Here is a 16,092-nt window from a genome sequence, read left to right as displayed (position 1 = left end):
ACCCTGAAGGCGTAGTATGCTGTTTAAACGTCGCAATTGATCTCTTGTGTCTCTCCCTTCAAATAGTTCAGTATTTGTTGTTATACACTGTCCAGACATTATTGTGCTGCTCACCCCACGAGATAGACTAGGGGGAAAGGCGATGTTGTGGTATTTACTGTTTTTTTCTTGATTCTTTCTTTATTGTTTTTTTTTCCTTTAAAGATCTTTATTTAGATTATAAATAATTTGGTGCCAGTCATGCATGTAAGACCAGCAGAGCACACATAAACAAAATAACTGCTAGGATTTATAGTCAACTCTGTAAGTTTCAGGCTTTAAAACATACTTGAGATATACAAAACTATGACAGCCAACAGTGTTGGCAATGTGCTGTTTCTTCACTGAATTAAAAAAGTTCAATGCCTGAGGTTGAAACAAGGCTAATTTCCACAAAAGGGGTCAGTTTGGCCACAGATGCAGTTTTCTCTTCATGTGATCCAATCAAATATCAGATGCACACACTATGTAGCTGTGTCACCACCCTGCAGAATCCGTCTCTGCTGAGTCAAATCAATTTCCTGAACTATGTGCTGAACTTGTGCCTGGCAATCAAAATGCTGTAAAGTTTCAGTGAACCTCATTGATTCTTTTGTAGGCTCTTTTGTAGCCATGGCAACAGTGATGGGGAAAATTGCAATTCTGCTTATAGTCAAAATGCTTAGAGGATGGGCAAGGCTAGGCTGTATTCTGTGGTCCTTGGTGTGAGGGGGGAAGGCTAGGGAGGCCTTAGTTGCCAGGACATCCCCAAAGCAGAGCTGTAGCTGGTGATGTCACATGAGAGGAGTTTTGTGTGTAAAAGCCTGTGGACATGGTGGGTAGATCCCAGTGCCAGATGTTGTGATAAAACATGCTTAATATTTGGTGACAATATTGCATAATACACTGAGATCTAATGTCACACAAAGTATCACAAAGCTACCATGCACATATAGCCAGAATGTGCAAGCACTCTAATACATGTTTTCTGAAGAAAGTTCCATTTTTGAATAATGCAGTTGTGCCTGGATTTACATCTGTGCCACAACAGGTTTTATTGGATTATGTTGGCTGTACTTTTCTTGGTGCTGTGCAATGCCATGGAAGTGTTTTTCAATGTATCTTCCCCCAAGTTACAGCACTAGCATTTTTCACAAAGCAGTGAAAAGGACTGTTTGTCCCAGTGAAGAGAGGAGTTGTGGATAGAGCTGAGCCTTCCCACCCTGTAAGCACAATTTTTCCCAGAGGTTGGTCCTTATTTTCAGTGCAGCGGTACTATAGGCCAAACACTGGGTTCACCAATTCACCCCTCAGATATACTGTAGCCTTCTGATGATGGCAGTTTTCCTGCTGGAGCCTTTCTCTACAGCAGGAACCTTGTTAGGGGACTGACCAGGCATGTGGTTTAATGTTCCCATGTAATTCTTTAGCCTACATCCATTGTTATTGGCAGACAGGATTGATAGGAAGTAAAATGAATCAATTAATGCTTGTACTGTTTTAGCCACCAGTAGCTACAGTTTCTTGTTTTCTGAAAAGACTATGGCTGTTGTTTTAATACGTTGTTCTTTAGTTGTTTAAAATTACATTGTGGACAAAAATATTAAAAGATGTATGTATTTAATTTTCCAGATGTGCTGTGTTAAGTAATTGTTATTGTTTCAATGAATAAATAATGCAAGTTTGACTTCTGAAATGCATTGTCATTGTCCTTGTTGCATATAACCTACACTGAGTATGTATTTAGGCACGCTTAAATATTTACTGTCAGGCTACCAGTTTTGAGATTGTGTAGAAAAAAATACTTCTTCCTCCTTGTGGAGGATAGTCAGGAGCACTTAGGTTTGATCCTCACATGGACCTGGCAGAGGTTTGGAGGGGTACAGCTGATTCTGCCCACAGTTCACAGCATAAACTATATCTGATTTTTACTAAGCTTAGATGAGATACAGTTTAGGCTTGTCTGCTGTCAACTGCTTGTCAAACTTTGTTTAGCTAGTCAATATCCCCAACACAGAAGAGATAAAACAATGGTTCAGGTCTAGATGCTGCTCAGTAGGAAAGCCAAATGAATGAAAGGGGAAAAACATGGGGAAGATGCAGGGCTGCTGTGATGTTACAGTTTCGTAGGGTGTATCAAGATTACAGTTGCTTGTTCATCGATGCCAAATCCACTTGAATCCAATAATTCCTTTTCATTCAATTATTGTTTTTCTTACCAGAAGCTTTTATCTGGGCCCTCTTATATAGCTTACATTCAGCATAGTCATTTATACAGTTTATTAAGGCAAGTCTGTAGGAAAGCAAGTAATCCAGGGTGATTTACAAAGCCACATTTTACATATTATACACTTATACCACTGGTTGTTTTGCTGGGTACTTTGCACAAGGGTGGAATGGAGGTGCCCCACCCAAAATTCAAACTAGCAAATGTTTGCTTACAAGACCAGTTCCCTGGCCCCATAAAAACAATTCATCGCATTGGCCTGTTGTTTTTAGCTCTACATCTCTGTCTCTCTCAGCTTGGTATCACAGTGCTGGCCATGGCCAACAAGTTCAGTGAGACTTCCCATGATTCCCTGGCGCATGTTCTGTTGCTGTCTGCTTCCGTCTGTGCCAGTGAATCTCACCCAGCCTTTGCTGTGTGTTTGCATAGGGCACAGTGTCATCTGACAGGCCTGCTGATTTGCCATGCAAAGTGACCTGTTTTGCCTGCTCAATGAACTCGCTTGTTTTCTGTTATTCGCCCCTAGGACTACGAGTGTCAGGTGATCTTCCCTCTGCTTTGATGGAAGAATTTGTGGCTGGTGCTTTAAGGTGATATTTCAGCAGTGTTTACTGTTGTGGAAACAGTTGCAGGCAGTTTCCACTCTTGTTGAAGCAACTTTAATACTACATAAATGTTATAAATGAAGGCATGGCAGTTGCAGGGCAGCACACTGTCCAGGGCATTGTACTCTGGACCTGAGGGTCTGAGGTGTGAATAAAAGGGTGTGACACTGCTGTTGCAAGTCTGAGCAACCCTTTTACCTTAGAAACTCAAGCTATGTATACATATAGTAGAATGTGTGAGGTGTAAAACTGTAAGTGTTACCGTTGTTCTTAATGGCTTAATGAAAGCTACTCTGTCTGTGCATGTGTTGAGTTTTGTGTTTTATACAAGTATGTGTGTGCATGCACATTCGTGTGTATGCAAGTGCATATGTGTGAATGTGTTTTGTGTGTATATTTACACATCTCAGATCCTGGTCTCCTGCGTGTCGCCTGGGCCAGGCAGTGGGAGTGAACTCCTGCTCTTCCATAATCCCTTTTTTGCTTTATGTCATCACAGTGACATCACAGTGTTCTTTTGAGCAGGGATTTTGTGTAGTTGTATGCATGCCTAAGAGTATAGTACAGTTGTATAGTCTTGCAGTGCATGCATGTGTATACTTAAGAGTGTTAGGATTGGGTCACAACACATCACATGTTTGTTTTGTTTCTTTGATTTGGCACTTGCTGCTGATGTCATCATGCAGCCAGAGGCAGCCTCCTGTCCAGGAAAGCTTGTGAAGGCAAACAGCTGACTGGAAGAGGGGGAGAAAGAAACCATGGCCATGAATTTGAATTTGATGGAGAACTTGTTGTTTAGGTGTAATTTGGTTTTTATTTGATTTGGAGCATGCACATTGTTGTTTTCTTCGTGAGACAGACTGATAGTATTTGTGTTGGGGTTTAGAAAAATTGTGGGTCATTTTCTTTACACTGTTTGTTTTTGGAAATGCCAGTAAAGGGTGTTTGTTAGGGGCCTAGAGTGACCATAATCACAAGATCATTTTGTATAGCTGTTTATATTTGCCTGCATTTTGACATCAACATCCCCCATCATTTTCTAGAAACTGGGAGTTAGACTATCACCTCTGTGCCATCACTTTTAATAAAAATAAAAGAACTAAACATAACAAAACACTGCTGACCAGAAGACTGAGCTTGCCCCAGAGGAGATCCCAAAAGTCAGTGAGTCAGTATATTCACCTTGGCTATCCTGGATTGGGAGGTCTGCCTTGTGCAACTTTTGGGTGAATTTGTTTATTTTCAAACATTCACATGCAACACATCAGCTGTTCCCTTTACAGTCAGGTAAACTGGTCTTTATAGAGTCTAGACATTTATTTTCTTTTATCAAGAGTTTTCACATTTTATTTATTCTTAGGTATATCAGCACTAGGTTTAGGGTCCTTTCCATTTGTTGATAAAGCTCAAACTTATTTCCAGGTGTCTCCTGATATGTAAAGGCTATGGAAGTAAAGTTTTCTAACTGAATTTCTAGTGAAATTCTCAAAAACATTATAACCATATAATGTAGCTTCTCATACAGCTTGTCATAAAGATGCATTGTGCAGCCTGGATATTACCTTGATGCTTATGTGTACGAAACACAGGCAGTTTGGCAAAACCGGGATCACGTTGATGTCTTGTGTCCTAAATACCACACTGTTTTCAAATACATTGCGATCTGCCCATCTGTGGAGTGACTGTCAGGTCAGCTGGAAGTTTAGGGACACACTGCTGAATGAAGACATTGTGATGCCACAGTGTCTGAAGTAGTGTGTCCTTGTGCCAGTTGTGTGTGTGTTGTCATAACAGCAGTTGTCCTTCATCTCTCTGCATGTCTCAGTGTCACGCTGCTTTTGCCAGCACTGAGCACTTTTGCCAGCACTGAGCTTGCTGGGTCCTCACAGGCCTACATTCTTTACTTCCAGGAACATGAAACGGATGGACAATGTTAGGGAAGCTACAGAATGCATCTTGTTGTGAAAGTAGAATTCAGTCACTCCGGTCTCTTTAGTACTACTTAGACAGATGAAAAATAAGTACTACTATAAGTACTGTGGGTGGCAGTGTAGCATGTGGGTGGCAGTATAGCATAGTGGTTAAGGAACAGGACTCATGACTGAAAGGTTGCTGGTTGGATTCCCTACTGGGGCACTGTTGCTGTACCCTTGGGCAAGGTACTTAACCCAGAATTGCCTCAAGCTGTATAAATGGGTAATGTAAAAAAACTCTAACTGACTGTAAGTCACTCTGGTTAAGAGTGTCTGCTAAATGCCAATAATGCAATAACCGGACATCCTAGGAGACATTCTTATAATCACTCTGCTGTTAATTACTATTGTCTATCAATCTTAAATATCTTCAAGTACATTGTATAACTTGTCTTTAACTATGTCTGCCCAGTGCCGGCCAGAAGCAGATGGGTTCTGAGCTGGGTTCTGCTCAAGGTTTCTTCCTGATAGGGTGTTTTTCCTTCCCACTGTTGCCTTAGGCTTGCTCTCGGGGGGTCTCAGGCCTGGGAACAATGTAAAGCTGCTTTGTGACAACTTGTGTTGTAAAAAGCGCTATACAAATAAAAATGAATTGAATTGAATTGAATTGAATGTAATGTGAAGTACTACATAGTAGTGAAAGAGCAGCAGAAGGGTTTTACAAGAGTTTTGGGGAGGTAGTGGAGAAGTGAAAATGAGACAGTTTGTAGGATGTGCAAAAACTGGTTAAGTAGGGGCATTTTTCAAAGGCTTGGGATATGTGTAGAGACAGGTGAAACTGTTTCAAGAGAGTTGGGTGGACTTGGAGGTGGAGCTGTTGAGACAGGTAAATGTGGGAAGCAGAGGCAGGCTTCAGAGTTGAGGGTCTGATCCAGGCGTGAGGAGGGGAGCAAAAGTAAGGCTTAGGTTTGACCTTATTTGTGTCCCAGCCATGGCCGTATGCTGAGCATGCTGGGACTGAAGTGAAGCGACATGGACCCAGAGGAACAGGAGCTGCAGAATGACTACCGCTACCGGAGCTATGCGGCCGTCATCGAGAAGGCACTCCGCAACTTCGAGTCCTCCAGCGAATGGGCTGACCTCATCTCCTCTCTAGGCAAGCTGAACAAGGTGAGCTGGTTGCAGCTTTTCTCATATCTGCTGGGGTCTTTTCAAAAGACCTTTAATTACAATGAATTATTTTGAAGGGGTAGGATCCTGCATTGGATTCTTCACTGGACCAGAGCATTTTTTCATTGCACACATTTGTGTTCTTTAATGTGCTGTGTGTGTATTTCTTGATTTGCTTTCTGCAGTCATATTTTGTGGATTTTTCAATTCATAGTTTCTGCTAAGTGATACATGCTGAGGAAGGGTGACTGATAGAAGGGAGCCTGGTTCAGTGTAGGAGCCCACTACCCTGCTGGTTGCTGCTTTGTAGAGAACAACTATTGACTAATTGGGTATTTGGGTCTACAGAGTAAAGAAATGACAGCAGGTCATTTTAGACTCTATTGCCCCTGTGCTATAGTCTGGCAAGCATTAACCAAAGTAAAAAATGTTTACCCTTGACAAGAATAATCATCTTAGGCTCAGTGTAAGTGCTGCTAGGTTGCCAAAGCACATGTTGCTATTAGTATATCATATTTGTTGTGTACTCTGAAATATCTCCCCCTGGTCCCTCCCTCCCACCACCCCTCCTTCCTTATTCACCCCTCTCTCTTTCTAACTGCCCCACAGGCCCTCCAGAGTAATCTGAAGTACTCCCTGCTGCCCAAAAGGCTTATTATCTGCAAGCGGTTGGCCCAGTGTCTGCACCCAGCCCTTCCCAGCGGAGTCCACCTGAAGGCCCTGGAGACATATGAGGTCATATTCAAAATCATTGGCACCAAATGGCTGGCCAAAGACCTCTTCATATACAGGTACCTGACTGAACATTAGAGAACCTCCATGACTCACAGTGTCCAAACCATGTTTGCTTTTGATGGATGGACCTGTATTTTGACTGATGACGTCTAAATTCACACAGACCTTCAGCATCCACATTAGCTGCCCACCATAACAACCACAGCAGTCAGACACAGTGGTTAATTTGTTATTCTGACAGTAACTTCAGGCCTTCCAGCTCAGATACAGATTCACCACACCAGCTCCTGTAAGTTCAGTCATTTGGTGGGTGATAGCAATGAGAAGGTTTGGACTGCAAATGTACAGGTCAGGCCACCACTGGTATTATTGGTATTATATAACATATGTCATGCAGATGCTCTTAGACAGGGTGAACTTTATGGTTTCCATTTTACATTCATTTATTAGGAAGTTTTGGTTAATAAATTTGTTGAGGACCTTAACTTCGTTAAGGAACTTGGACTGTGAGTTTGCATCTGTCGTCAGTTGAGGTCTTCTCCCACTCCACCACTCTGATTTTCCCTTGGTGTGTGGTATGTTCTTTCTGCCCTCCTGCCCACAGCTCTGGCCTGTTCCCCTTGTTGGGCCATGCTGCCATGTCTGTGAAGCCTGTGCTGTTGACATTGTATGAGAGGTACTACCTTCCTCTGCAGCGTGCCTTGCTGCCTAGTCTACAGGCCTTTGTCACCGGGCTGCTGCCAGGCCTGGAGGAGGGCCTGGAGGTCTACGACAGGTACGCAGAAAAGTGACACAATATACGCAACTCCAAAGCTCTGTATAGCGAAACACTGCTCTACAATACTATGTAAAACACAGAATCAAAACACTGTGTATGGTAGAACACACAGAATCAAAATGAGCTATAGCACAGAATACAGTGAACTGCAGTGTTTATAGTCTTCTGTGCTGACAGCTGACAAGACTTCTGTAGTGTTAATTAACATGCCTGTATGCCAAAACCTGTGTTATTACCTGTCTAAACCCTGGTGCAGGACAGATGCCTTGCTGGTGAAGCTGTCTCTGCTGGTGGGCCAGCAGGTGTTTTATGGGGCACTGTGGGGCTCGGTCCTCATCAGCCCCCTTGTGAGGCTTCCCGCCTCCCTCTTCATCGTCTCACACTTCGATAGGACATGCTGCGGCAAGGAGCAGAGATATATGCTGGGCTCTGACCACCGACTCGTGGTGAGTGAGTGTGTGCATGTGTCTATTATTTGTGTGTTTATTGTGTATATTGTGTGTGTGTGTGTATTTATGTATGGGTGTATGTGTACCTGTGTAGTGTGTGTGTCTGTTATCTGTGGAGAAATGTATGTGTGATGGTGTGTATGTGTGTGTGTGTTTTATTTGTGGGCACATTTATGCATAATGTATGTGTGTACATCTGTGTTTTGTTGATCTTTCTTATGTTCAAAAAATGTAAAAATTTTAAGAAGAGAGATGGTGTCATTTTGGGTTTGTTTCTTTATATTTACTGCTTGTTCCTTTCATTTTAGTGCACTTTTTGTGATATGGGAGAAGCTGAACCATGTTGTGCATTTTTCAGGGAAACAGGTCACTGAACATTGATGTGTCGCCCTGTAACTCTGATGGTGTGACGTTGTGATCATGACTATGTTACCATGATGTTGTGATATTGACGATGTGATCATGATGATGCGATCATAATGGTGTGATTGTGACTGTGTAACCCTGACGGTACTATCATGACTGTATAACTGTGACTGTGTGATTGTGACTGTATAACTATGACAATGTAATGGCAGGTCTCTGTGTGGTTTTCACTGCTTCAGATGAAGTCCATCTGCCTGTCGCTGCAGGACTCCAACGTACTGGTGCAGAGGAACATGCTTGAGATCCTCCTTGTCTTCTTCCCTTTCTACTCCTTTCTAGTGAGTTCTCATTCTTCTGTCCTCCTTTTTATCTGTTTTGTCTCCTTTGTTTCATCCCACCAAGTCCTGACCCAAACATGTGGACAAGCCCATGTTACACAATGGTTTGGGCACAGTCAGGGTTTCCATCTGCAGGCTGGCTTCAGAAGAGCAAAAGACAGGATTAGCTGTATTTCCAGTGAACACATTATTCATTTTTGAGATTCTTTTGATAAGGGCCTTTTCTGAAACAATGCAACTGAAACATTAGTTCCCAAAGCTGTCCCACTATGACAGTGAGTAGTGTCATCTTGCCATATCTTACCTTTGACACACAATTGTATGCGAATAGAGGTGTTTTGGCGTTTGAACACCAGCAGTGCCTAAGACCCAAGAGATTTTGTATATTTGTGAACTGTCATTGTGTTCTCAAGTTGCTGACACAGTTGTATCCTCTTTTTGCTCTTGTCAGGATCCGGCAGAGGGCAGCATTCCTATGACCCCTGATGACATGGTCATCATTGTGTCTGCAGCATCCCTGACTCTCTTGAGAAGAGACATGTCATTAAACAGAAGACTATATGCCTGGCTCCTGGGTACTGCAATGAATGTCTTTGTGTGAACAAAAATAAAGAATTCTTAATCTAATTTAATGCATCTGCTATCCTCAGCACAGATGCCAAAACTGGTCAATCAGGCTATCTCAAACACCTGGCTGGCATTCTAGAATAGATGATTCAGGGTAGTCAACCTTTCATCAAAGACATATAACTACATCATTAGAGGGCATCCAAAAACCTTCTAAAGTGCATTATCTTGTCATTCCTTGTTTTGGCCTACAGGGTGGCATTGTTTTTAGGCTTTATAAATAATACGGATCATGAAGGTGTTTGTGTGTGTGTGTGTGTGTGCGTGCATACGTGCGTTTGTGTGTGAGGTTGTTTTTCAGGTATGGACATCAAAGGTGGCATGCTGGCACCCAATCCCGTCATGTCCACCACACTGGAGGACCACATGGCATTCTACTTTGACACATACTCCAGAGGGCTGCTTGTGCAGGTCAGTTGACTGGCATCCCTGATAACAAGCCCAGCTTTGACTCAGTGTTTTCCTCAGGGTTGTACTCAGGGTTTTTGTCAGTGATAGAGGAATCACCTTAAGGGAGTGCAAAGATAGACCTCCTGTATAGTGATATACAGCGTTGTGCACTGTGCTGCATTGTGTATTCTTGTGTTGTGTCTACAAGTAAGCTGTTGTATATGGTCATGTATTGTAGAGCAGTATGGTGTATTTTTGTGTATTATGTTACCTTTCTAGGCCCTAATTAACATCCTGAAACAGAAGAATGAAGAGATGGACACAGAAAGTATGATAGCTTACCTCAGACCGTTCCGCGTCATCATCAGCCTGTTGGACAAAGCAGAAATAGGTAATGTCAGGCACTGGGGTGTGCACTTACAGATTGGTAATGCACCAGGAATCACACTCACAGATTGGCAATGCCCCAGGATGTGCACTCATAGATAGGTAATGCACCAAGACATGCACTCAAAAATAGATAATGTCCTAGGATGTGCACTCTCGTATAGATAGAACAGTAGGACATACCATGCAATAAGTAATACAATCTGACATGGGGGATTAGGTATATTTTATGTCATTTGTGTATGAATTTTATGTGTTTGTATGTGTGCATCTGTGATTGCTCTTGGTGCAGGTCCTCAGATCACGGATGAGCTGATGCTGGAGGTGGTCAGAGCTTTCTATAGGTACTGTAGGGAGGCATTAGGAGAGGATGCTGAGCTGAACTCCAGCTTCACGGGGAACCAGATGACCAGGTGAGGAGATTGCATTAAGGGCACCAGAATGAATGTTCATAGATATTTGTCTACTGTCACCTGACAGTTCTGTTCCTGGATGATAATAAGTTCATTGTAGCTACAGATCATCGCCCAATGGTAGAGCTACTGAAATGTTGTATGTATATGTTTTAATAAAATGTTATGGCATGAGAACCTGTGGTATGTCATGAATATTGGCACAGCTAGGGGGTGTTGTTAGGAATTAAAAAAAGCTGTGCCAATATTCAGTGCATTACCACTCTGTGAGTGGACATCCTGGTGCATTATACCTTGGGTTCTCATGCCATAATGCTTTTAAAAAAGGGATCTGCAGCTGGCTGACTTTAAGGTTAGCTATTTGGCCGTATAAAGAAGGAAGACAGACAAAACAATTTCACCAGTACATCCAATCCAATCCAAAAGGAAAGTAATCAAGTTACGTTACTTTAATATTGTGATACTTGGATTAGGTTACTGATTACATTTTTTAACAGGTAATTAGTAATTGTATTTGAATACATTTTTAAAGTAACCCTCCCAACCCTGGTTATCATCATAGCATCTTGTCCATCTGAAATGAAATGTGTGCACCCTCTGCAACAAAAACAGAGACAGACTTCTAGGACACCTATCTCAATAGCTAAGTATAATGTAAATGGAAATGTAAAATGAATGCTTGCAACAAAGAGAAGGAGTTCTTGTAGTAAGCCGACATTTGAACTATACTCTGATGTTTCAAAAGCCTGCTTGTTTGCTAACTCTAACCTGTTCAGTAGCTAGCTAGGTGGCAAATTCCACAGCACTGTTAGGTAATGTTTGGAATATTACTAGGGCAAGAGTGTTACTACTTTCATTGGTGGAATGATGTTTCATGTAATCAATAACTTGTTTAATTTGGTCTCCTCTTGCTTTATGCAGCTAGCTAAGCAGCCAAACTTCCATTTACCTGTCAGGGAATGTTGTCACAGCTAGAACACAAATTTACCAATAAGAAGAACAGATTGGAAGTAAACATTTTTAATGTAAGAACACTGTTGATGATTTACAAATAGTGGAACATGTACTTGCTTGTGAATGAATATGAAAAACCGGTGGATCAGGAAGTGCATGAGTATCACCTGCAGGCTTCTGTGTTAATCCCTCTGTCTTGTTTTTGCTGTATAGTAAAATCAAGGAGAACAGAACTGCATCTGAGATTATTAAAACCGTGAACATGCTAATTAGCTCCATGAGGTCAGACTACCTGTGGGATTACATGATTAAGTGTTTCCAGTACGTTCTCAGGTAAGATCCATCCCCAGTCATTAATTGTTATTATTTTTCTTTTCCTACTTATTATGTACTGTTTGCTTGGCAGATACGATCTAATGTAATCCACACATCTACATAAGTATGTATTTGTGTGTCTTTTGTAGTAATTTCTGTAAATACTGAAAATTCACTAGAGTAGTTTGAGTTGATTGTCCCACCTGGGAATCAAATCTGAAACCTTTTATTTAAAAGCCTAGCTCTTTTACCATACAGCTGCCAGTATCACACATAGAGATGCAATGTACCAGATAAATCACTGCTGCTTTTTTAGATCTTTACCAGGCTGCATATGTGCATTCATTTTTATTATGCTGAATTTAAGGACAATAGCTATGTGCTATGTGAATGCAAAAACTGCTATGAGTAAAGCATTTTAGTATTTGTTTCAGCATAATGCACAGTTCCTTTTTGACAGGCTGTATTCGACCTTTGTCCTTGTTCTCACCATTATTGCAATATATATTTAATGTATTTTACCATGATGACAATTCTGCCAAATAAATAATCAGTGATCTGCGGTTAGACCTATAGCGGTGATCTGCTGTTAAACCTACAGCACTCCCTGATTGTACTGAACCTGTGCTGATGGAGGTGTGTTCTCTCTTGGGTAGCAGCAGGACATCAGAGGACCCAGCAGCCACCATGCTGAAGGACAGCAGTGATCCACTCTCCATCTCTGAGCTGGCCACACTCATCATCTTCCTCCTGGATGTCATCCCCCTGGTACGAGAAATTGCAAACAACATATATATGACTTATATGTGTGTTATGGTCCACCCGTTATGTAATTAACAGGAATTTGCAACACCCTTTGCCACAACATAGAGGCTCTAGATAGGTTGTGTGGACCTACACAGGCCTACTTATTCGTTTTCTCAAGGGCAACTAGAGGGGTAGATGTGATATAAAGTGTGTGTTAGGTCATAGATCAGGGGCTTCATTTATAAAAAAGTGGCGTAGAAACGATCCTACATTTGATCTAAGATCATTTCTGAAATGGGCGTACGTGTGATTCAGAGAAAATGAATGCACACACAAAAAATAAATAAATAAATAAATTAAATAAATTTCCTTCAAGGATGTGTCAATTATGCTAATAGGGGTAGTTTTGGAAAACCAATGTGTGTTTCTGTTTTGTTTTCCACAAGTAGCCTAGCTTATGTTGTTTTCATTTATTGATAACTTTATTGTGCAAACCATTACGTATAGCTTAAGCAATGTGTTCAATCTGGCAATACAACTACAATAGCATCTACTACCACTACTACTACTACTACTACTAATAATAATAATAATAATAATAATAATAATAATAATGAGGAAACAATTAGGCAGCAGACAACATGTTGGCGCCAGGGTTTCGGTTAGCCAGTAATTACCGGTTTTTGCCTTTATTTATTTATTAAAAAAAAAAAAACGATAAATTAAAAACTTGCTAGTCAAAATGTCTGGTAATAATGCTCATACAAAACATAGCCTACATTTTAGCGGCTAATGTTGAGGTTTTGCTCAATCGTTACTGTTCATTAAATACTAACTAAACTGATATGAGGTCGTTGTCATTCTTTTGTCAACCTAGGTGTACATTATATTTGCGTTTGTAACATAGACTGTTATTGAAACTTGACCGGTAAGTTTCAAATTTGTCCAGTAAAATAAATTATTTCCGGACACCGGACTGGAAAGAAAAAAACCTAGCAGACACCCTGGTTGGCGCTCTTAGATTTCCGAATAGCTGCAGTATTCCAACATTGCCACAAGGAAACATGTGTATGTCAAGTTGGAACCTGACATGGAGCTAAGTACTTTTTTCACGTCAAAGACCGTTTTTATAAATCTGAACTTTGGTGTGGATTTGAGTGTACGCACATTCTAAGATCAAATCTGTGCGTAAGAACGTTTTATAAATGAGGCCCCAGATGTAGATTTATTTTCCTTTGTTTCCTGGAGGGACGGCAGTGTGGGACAGTGGTAAGGACTCATAACCGAAAGATTGCCCATTCAATTCCCTGGTGGGGCGCTGCTGTTGTACCCTTGGGCAAGGTACTTAACCCAGAATTGCCTTAGTAAATATCCCGCTGTATAAATGGGTAATGTAAAAAAATTGTAACCTATGCAAGTCACTCTGCATAAGGGTGTTTGCTAAATGCCAAAAATGCAATGTAATGTAACAGCGCAAATTGTTAATTGCAGTGCATTACTTATATAGACATTACATAATTTATTTGCTCAGTATGTATATGTTATTCTCAGTCGCATTTATTGACCTTACTTAAGCATAGCACCATCTTTGAAGATGTGAGAGCAGCTCTTTTGCCTGCCTGAGCTGTACTCTGATTAGCCTGATGCCCTCCGTTCGACTCTGATTACCTTAATGTTGTGTCTCCTCCCTGTAGTAGCAATATTCTGATTGGTTTGATACTGTGTCTCCTCTTGTAGCAGCTATACTCTGATTGGCTTGATGCTGTCTTCCTATCTTGTAGGAGTTGGATTCTGAGATCCAAACACAGTACCTGCCACAGATGCTGGGCAGCATGCTCAAGGCTCTGCGGGATCACATGACCGTGCTGAGCCTATCGGAGCTGACTCAAGGTCTTCGAGCCTGCTTCAAGGTGCTCAGCAAGATCCAGATGCCTATGGTGTACATGGACATGGAGGCAGAGCTCCAGACTCAAGGCAACAGAAACCCTGTGCAGGTCAGAGGGGAGTGGGCTTTAGGTTGGGGTGAAATGAGTAAGATGAGTTTGATGAGATAAGATGAGTTGAGTTAGACATGGGCCATGCTGTGTCCTCCCAGTGCTTTACCATTAGTGCATCTTTTAATTTTTGATGCTGATTTTTTTTACTCAGAAAGGATGCACGTAATCAACTCCACAAGGCTATGAGGGTAATTTTATTGTACACCAGGAGATCACTACTTATGAGTAGATCAAAGTAAGTCCTGTCCTGTGTATCCTGGTAGGGGTTCACTTATTGTTTCAGTGCATAGGAGGTTACAGTGGAAATAATTTAGCCAAGACAGCACATATTTTTTTTTTACATTAACATGTCTAAAATTTAAATATTGATGTCTTTTATTTTATTTTATCAGGAAGTCCCAGTGAGATCAAAAATCTCTTTTACAAGAGAGACCTGGCCAAGATAGCAGCCATACAGACTCACAACATATTAAAAATACAACATATACAACGTAAAGTAGGACATATACAACATCATACACAAAAATCCACAACAAAAACTATTATTAAAAAACTATTTAAACTCAGTGCCCTCTTAAGAAAAGCAACGACATGTCTCATTCACCACATTCTTTATGATCGACTTAAATTTATCAGTGGATATAAATGTATCCAATTTTAAATCTTTCTGTAGATTATTCCATGTCCAAGGTGCATGGTAAGAGAATGCAGTTTTGCCCCAGATCTGTCAAACCCCGGGGTACATTAAAAAGCAACCACCTGGAAGAGTGTAGCTGGTAACTACCCAAGCTGAGGCAGAGAAGGGTACAGAGGTAAGCTGGAAGTTTGACCAGTATCGCTTTATAAATAAAAATAAACCAGTGCTGTTGTCTGAGAGTGGTTACTGATGTCCAGCCACCAAATCATAAAGAATGCAATGGTGAGTGAGAGACTTTGCATTTGTAATAAAACATATCGATGCATGGTACACTGTATCAAGGCTCCGTAAAATGGAGGAGGCTGCATGCATATACAATAAATCACCGTAGTCGATCACAGGCAGAAAAGTAGCTTCCACAAGTTTTTTCTTAGCATTAAAAGTAAAACAAAATTTATTTCTAAAATAAAAGCCAATCTTCACTTTGAGCTTCCTAACTAGATTAGCAATATGTATATTAAATAAAAGCTTGTCATCTATCCATATACCTAAATACTTGGAAGAGGGCACCCTTTCAATGGATTTACCATCGGACATGGAAATGCTAAAATCATCAAGCAACTGTAAGAAAGATTTTGAGAAGACCATGAACTTTGTTTTCTGAGCATTTAAAACCAATTTTAAACTAATCCGAGCAGTCTGTAAAGACTGTAATGCAGTCTAAAGCTCTTGTACCGCCTGTGCTATGGAAGGACCATGCGTATAAATGACAGTGTCATCAGCATAGAGGTGTATTTTTGCTTGAATGTCCTTACCCAAGTCATTTATAAAAATAGAAAACAAAATAGGTCCCAGAATGGAACCCTGGGGGACACCTTTGGTTATCTCAAGAAAATCAGATTTGTAGCCCTCTGCATGGACACACTGGGTTCGATCTACAAAATAATTTCTAAACCATTTAACAGCCTTAGGACCAAAACCAACATTCTTAAGTTTGTTCAGCAGCAATTCATGATCTACTGAATC

The 16,092-nt window shown here is 41.0% G+C and overlaps 1 protein-coding gene across 4 annotated transcripts in view; it reads left to right on the top strand.

Annotated features, from left to right (window-relative positions):
• dop1b (DOP1 leucine zipper like protein B) overlaps positions 1 to 16,092 on the top strand; it is a 40,407-nt gene that overhangs the window by 668 nt on the left and 23,647 nt on the right. For 2 of the 4 annotated variants that reach the window (XM_036544750.1, XM_036544752.1), the window contains exons 2-13: positions 5,753 to 5,933; positions 6,543 to 6,724; positions 7,273 to 7,443; positions 7,703 to 7,892; positions 8,501 to 8,599; positions 9,051 to 9,174; positions 9,528 to 9,637; positions 9,896 to 10,007; positions 10,296 to 10,416; positions 11,584 to 11,703; positions 12,342 to 12,453; positions 14,214 to 14,426. In XM_036544750.1, the coding sequence (XP_036400643.1) occupies positions 5,796 to 5,933; positions 6,543 to 6,724; positions 7,273 to 7,443; positions 7,703 to 7,892; positions 8,501 to 8,599; positions 9,051 to 9,174; positions 9,528 to 9,637; positions 9,896 to 10,007; positions 10,296 to 10,416; positions 11,584 to 11,703; positions 12,342 to 12,453; positions 14,214 to 14,426 (1,692 nt within the window). In that variant the 5' untranslated portion in view covers positions 5,753 to 5,795. The remainder of the gene's footprint in view (positions 1 to 5,752; positions 5,934 to 6,542; positions 6,725 to 7,272; positions 7,444 to 7,702; positions 7,893 to 8,500; positions 8,600 to 9,050; positions 9,175 to 9,527; positions 9,638 to 9,895; positions 10,008 to 10,295; positions 10,417 to 11,583; positions 11,704 to 12,341; positions 12,454 to 14,213; positions 14,427 to 16,092) is intronic. The other 2 variants (XM_036544753.1, XM_036544751.1) reach the window with 2 other exon arrangements.

The sequence above is a fragment of the Megalops cyprinoides genome, chromosome 14 (genome assembly GCF_013368585.1).
Source record: "Megalops cyprinoides isolate fMegCyp1 chromosome 14, fMegCyp1.pri, whole genome shotgun sequence".
Classification (NCBI taxonomy): domain Eukaryota; kingdom Metazoa; phylum Chordata; class Actinopteri; order Elopiformes; family Megalopidae; genus Megalops; species Megalops cyprinoides.
The sequence above is the reverse complement of the archived record's forward strand: the minus strand, read 5'-3'. Positions and strand labels throughout refer to the sequence as shown.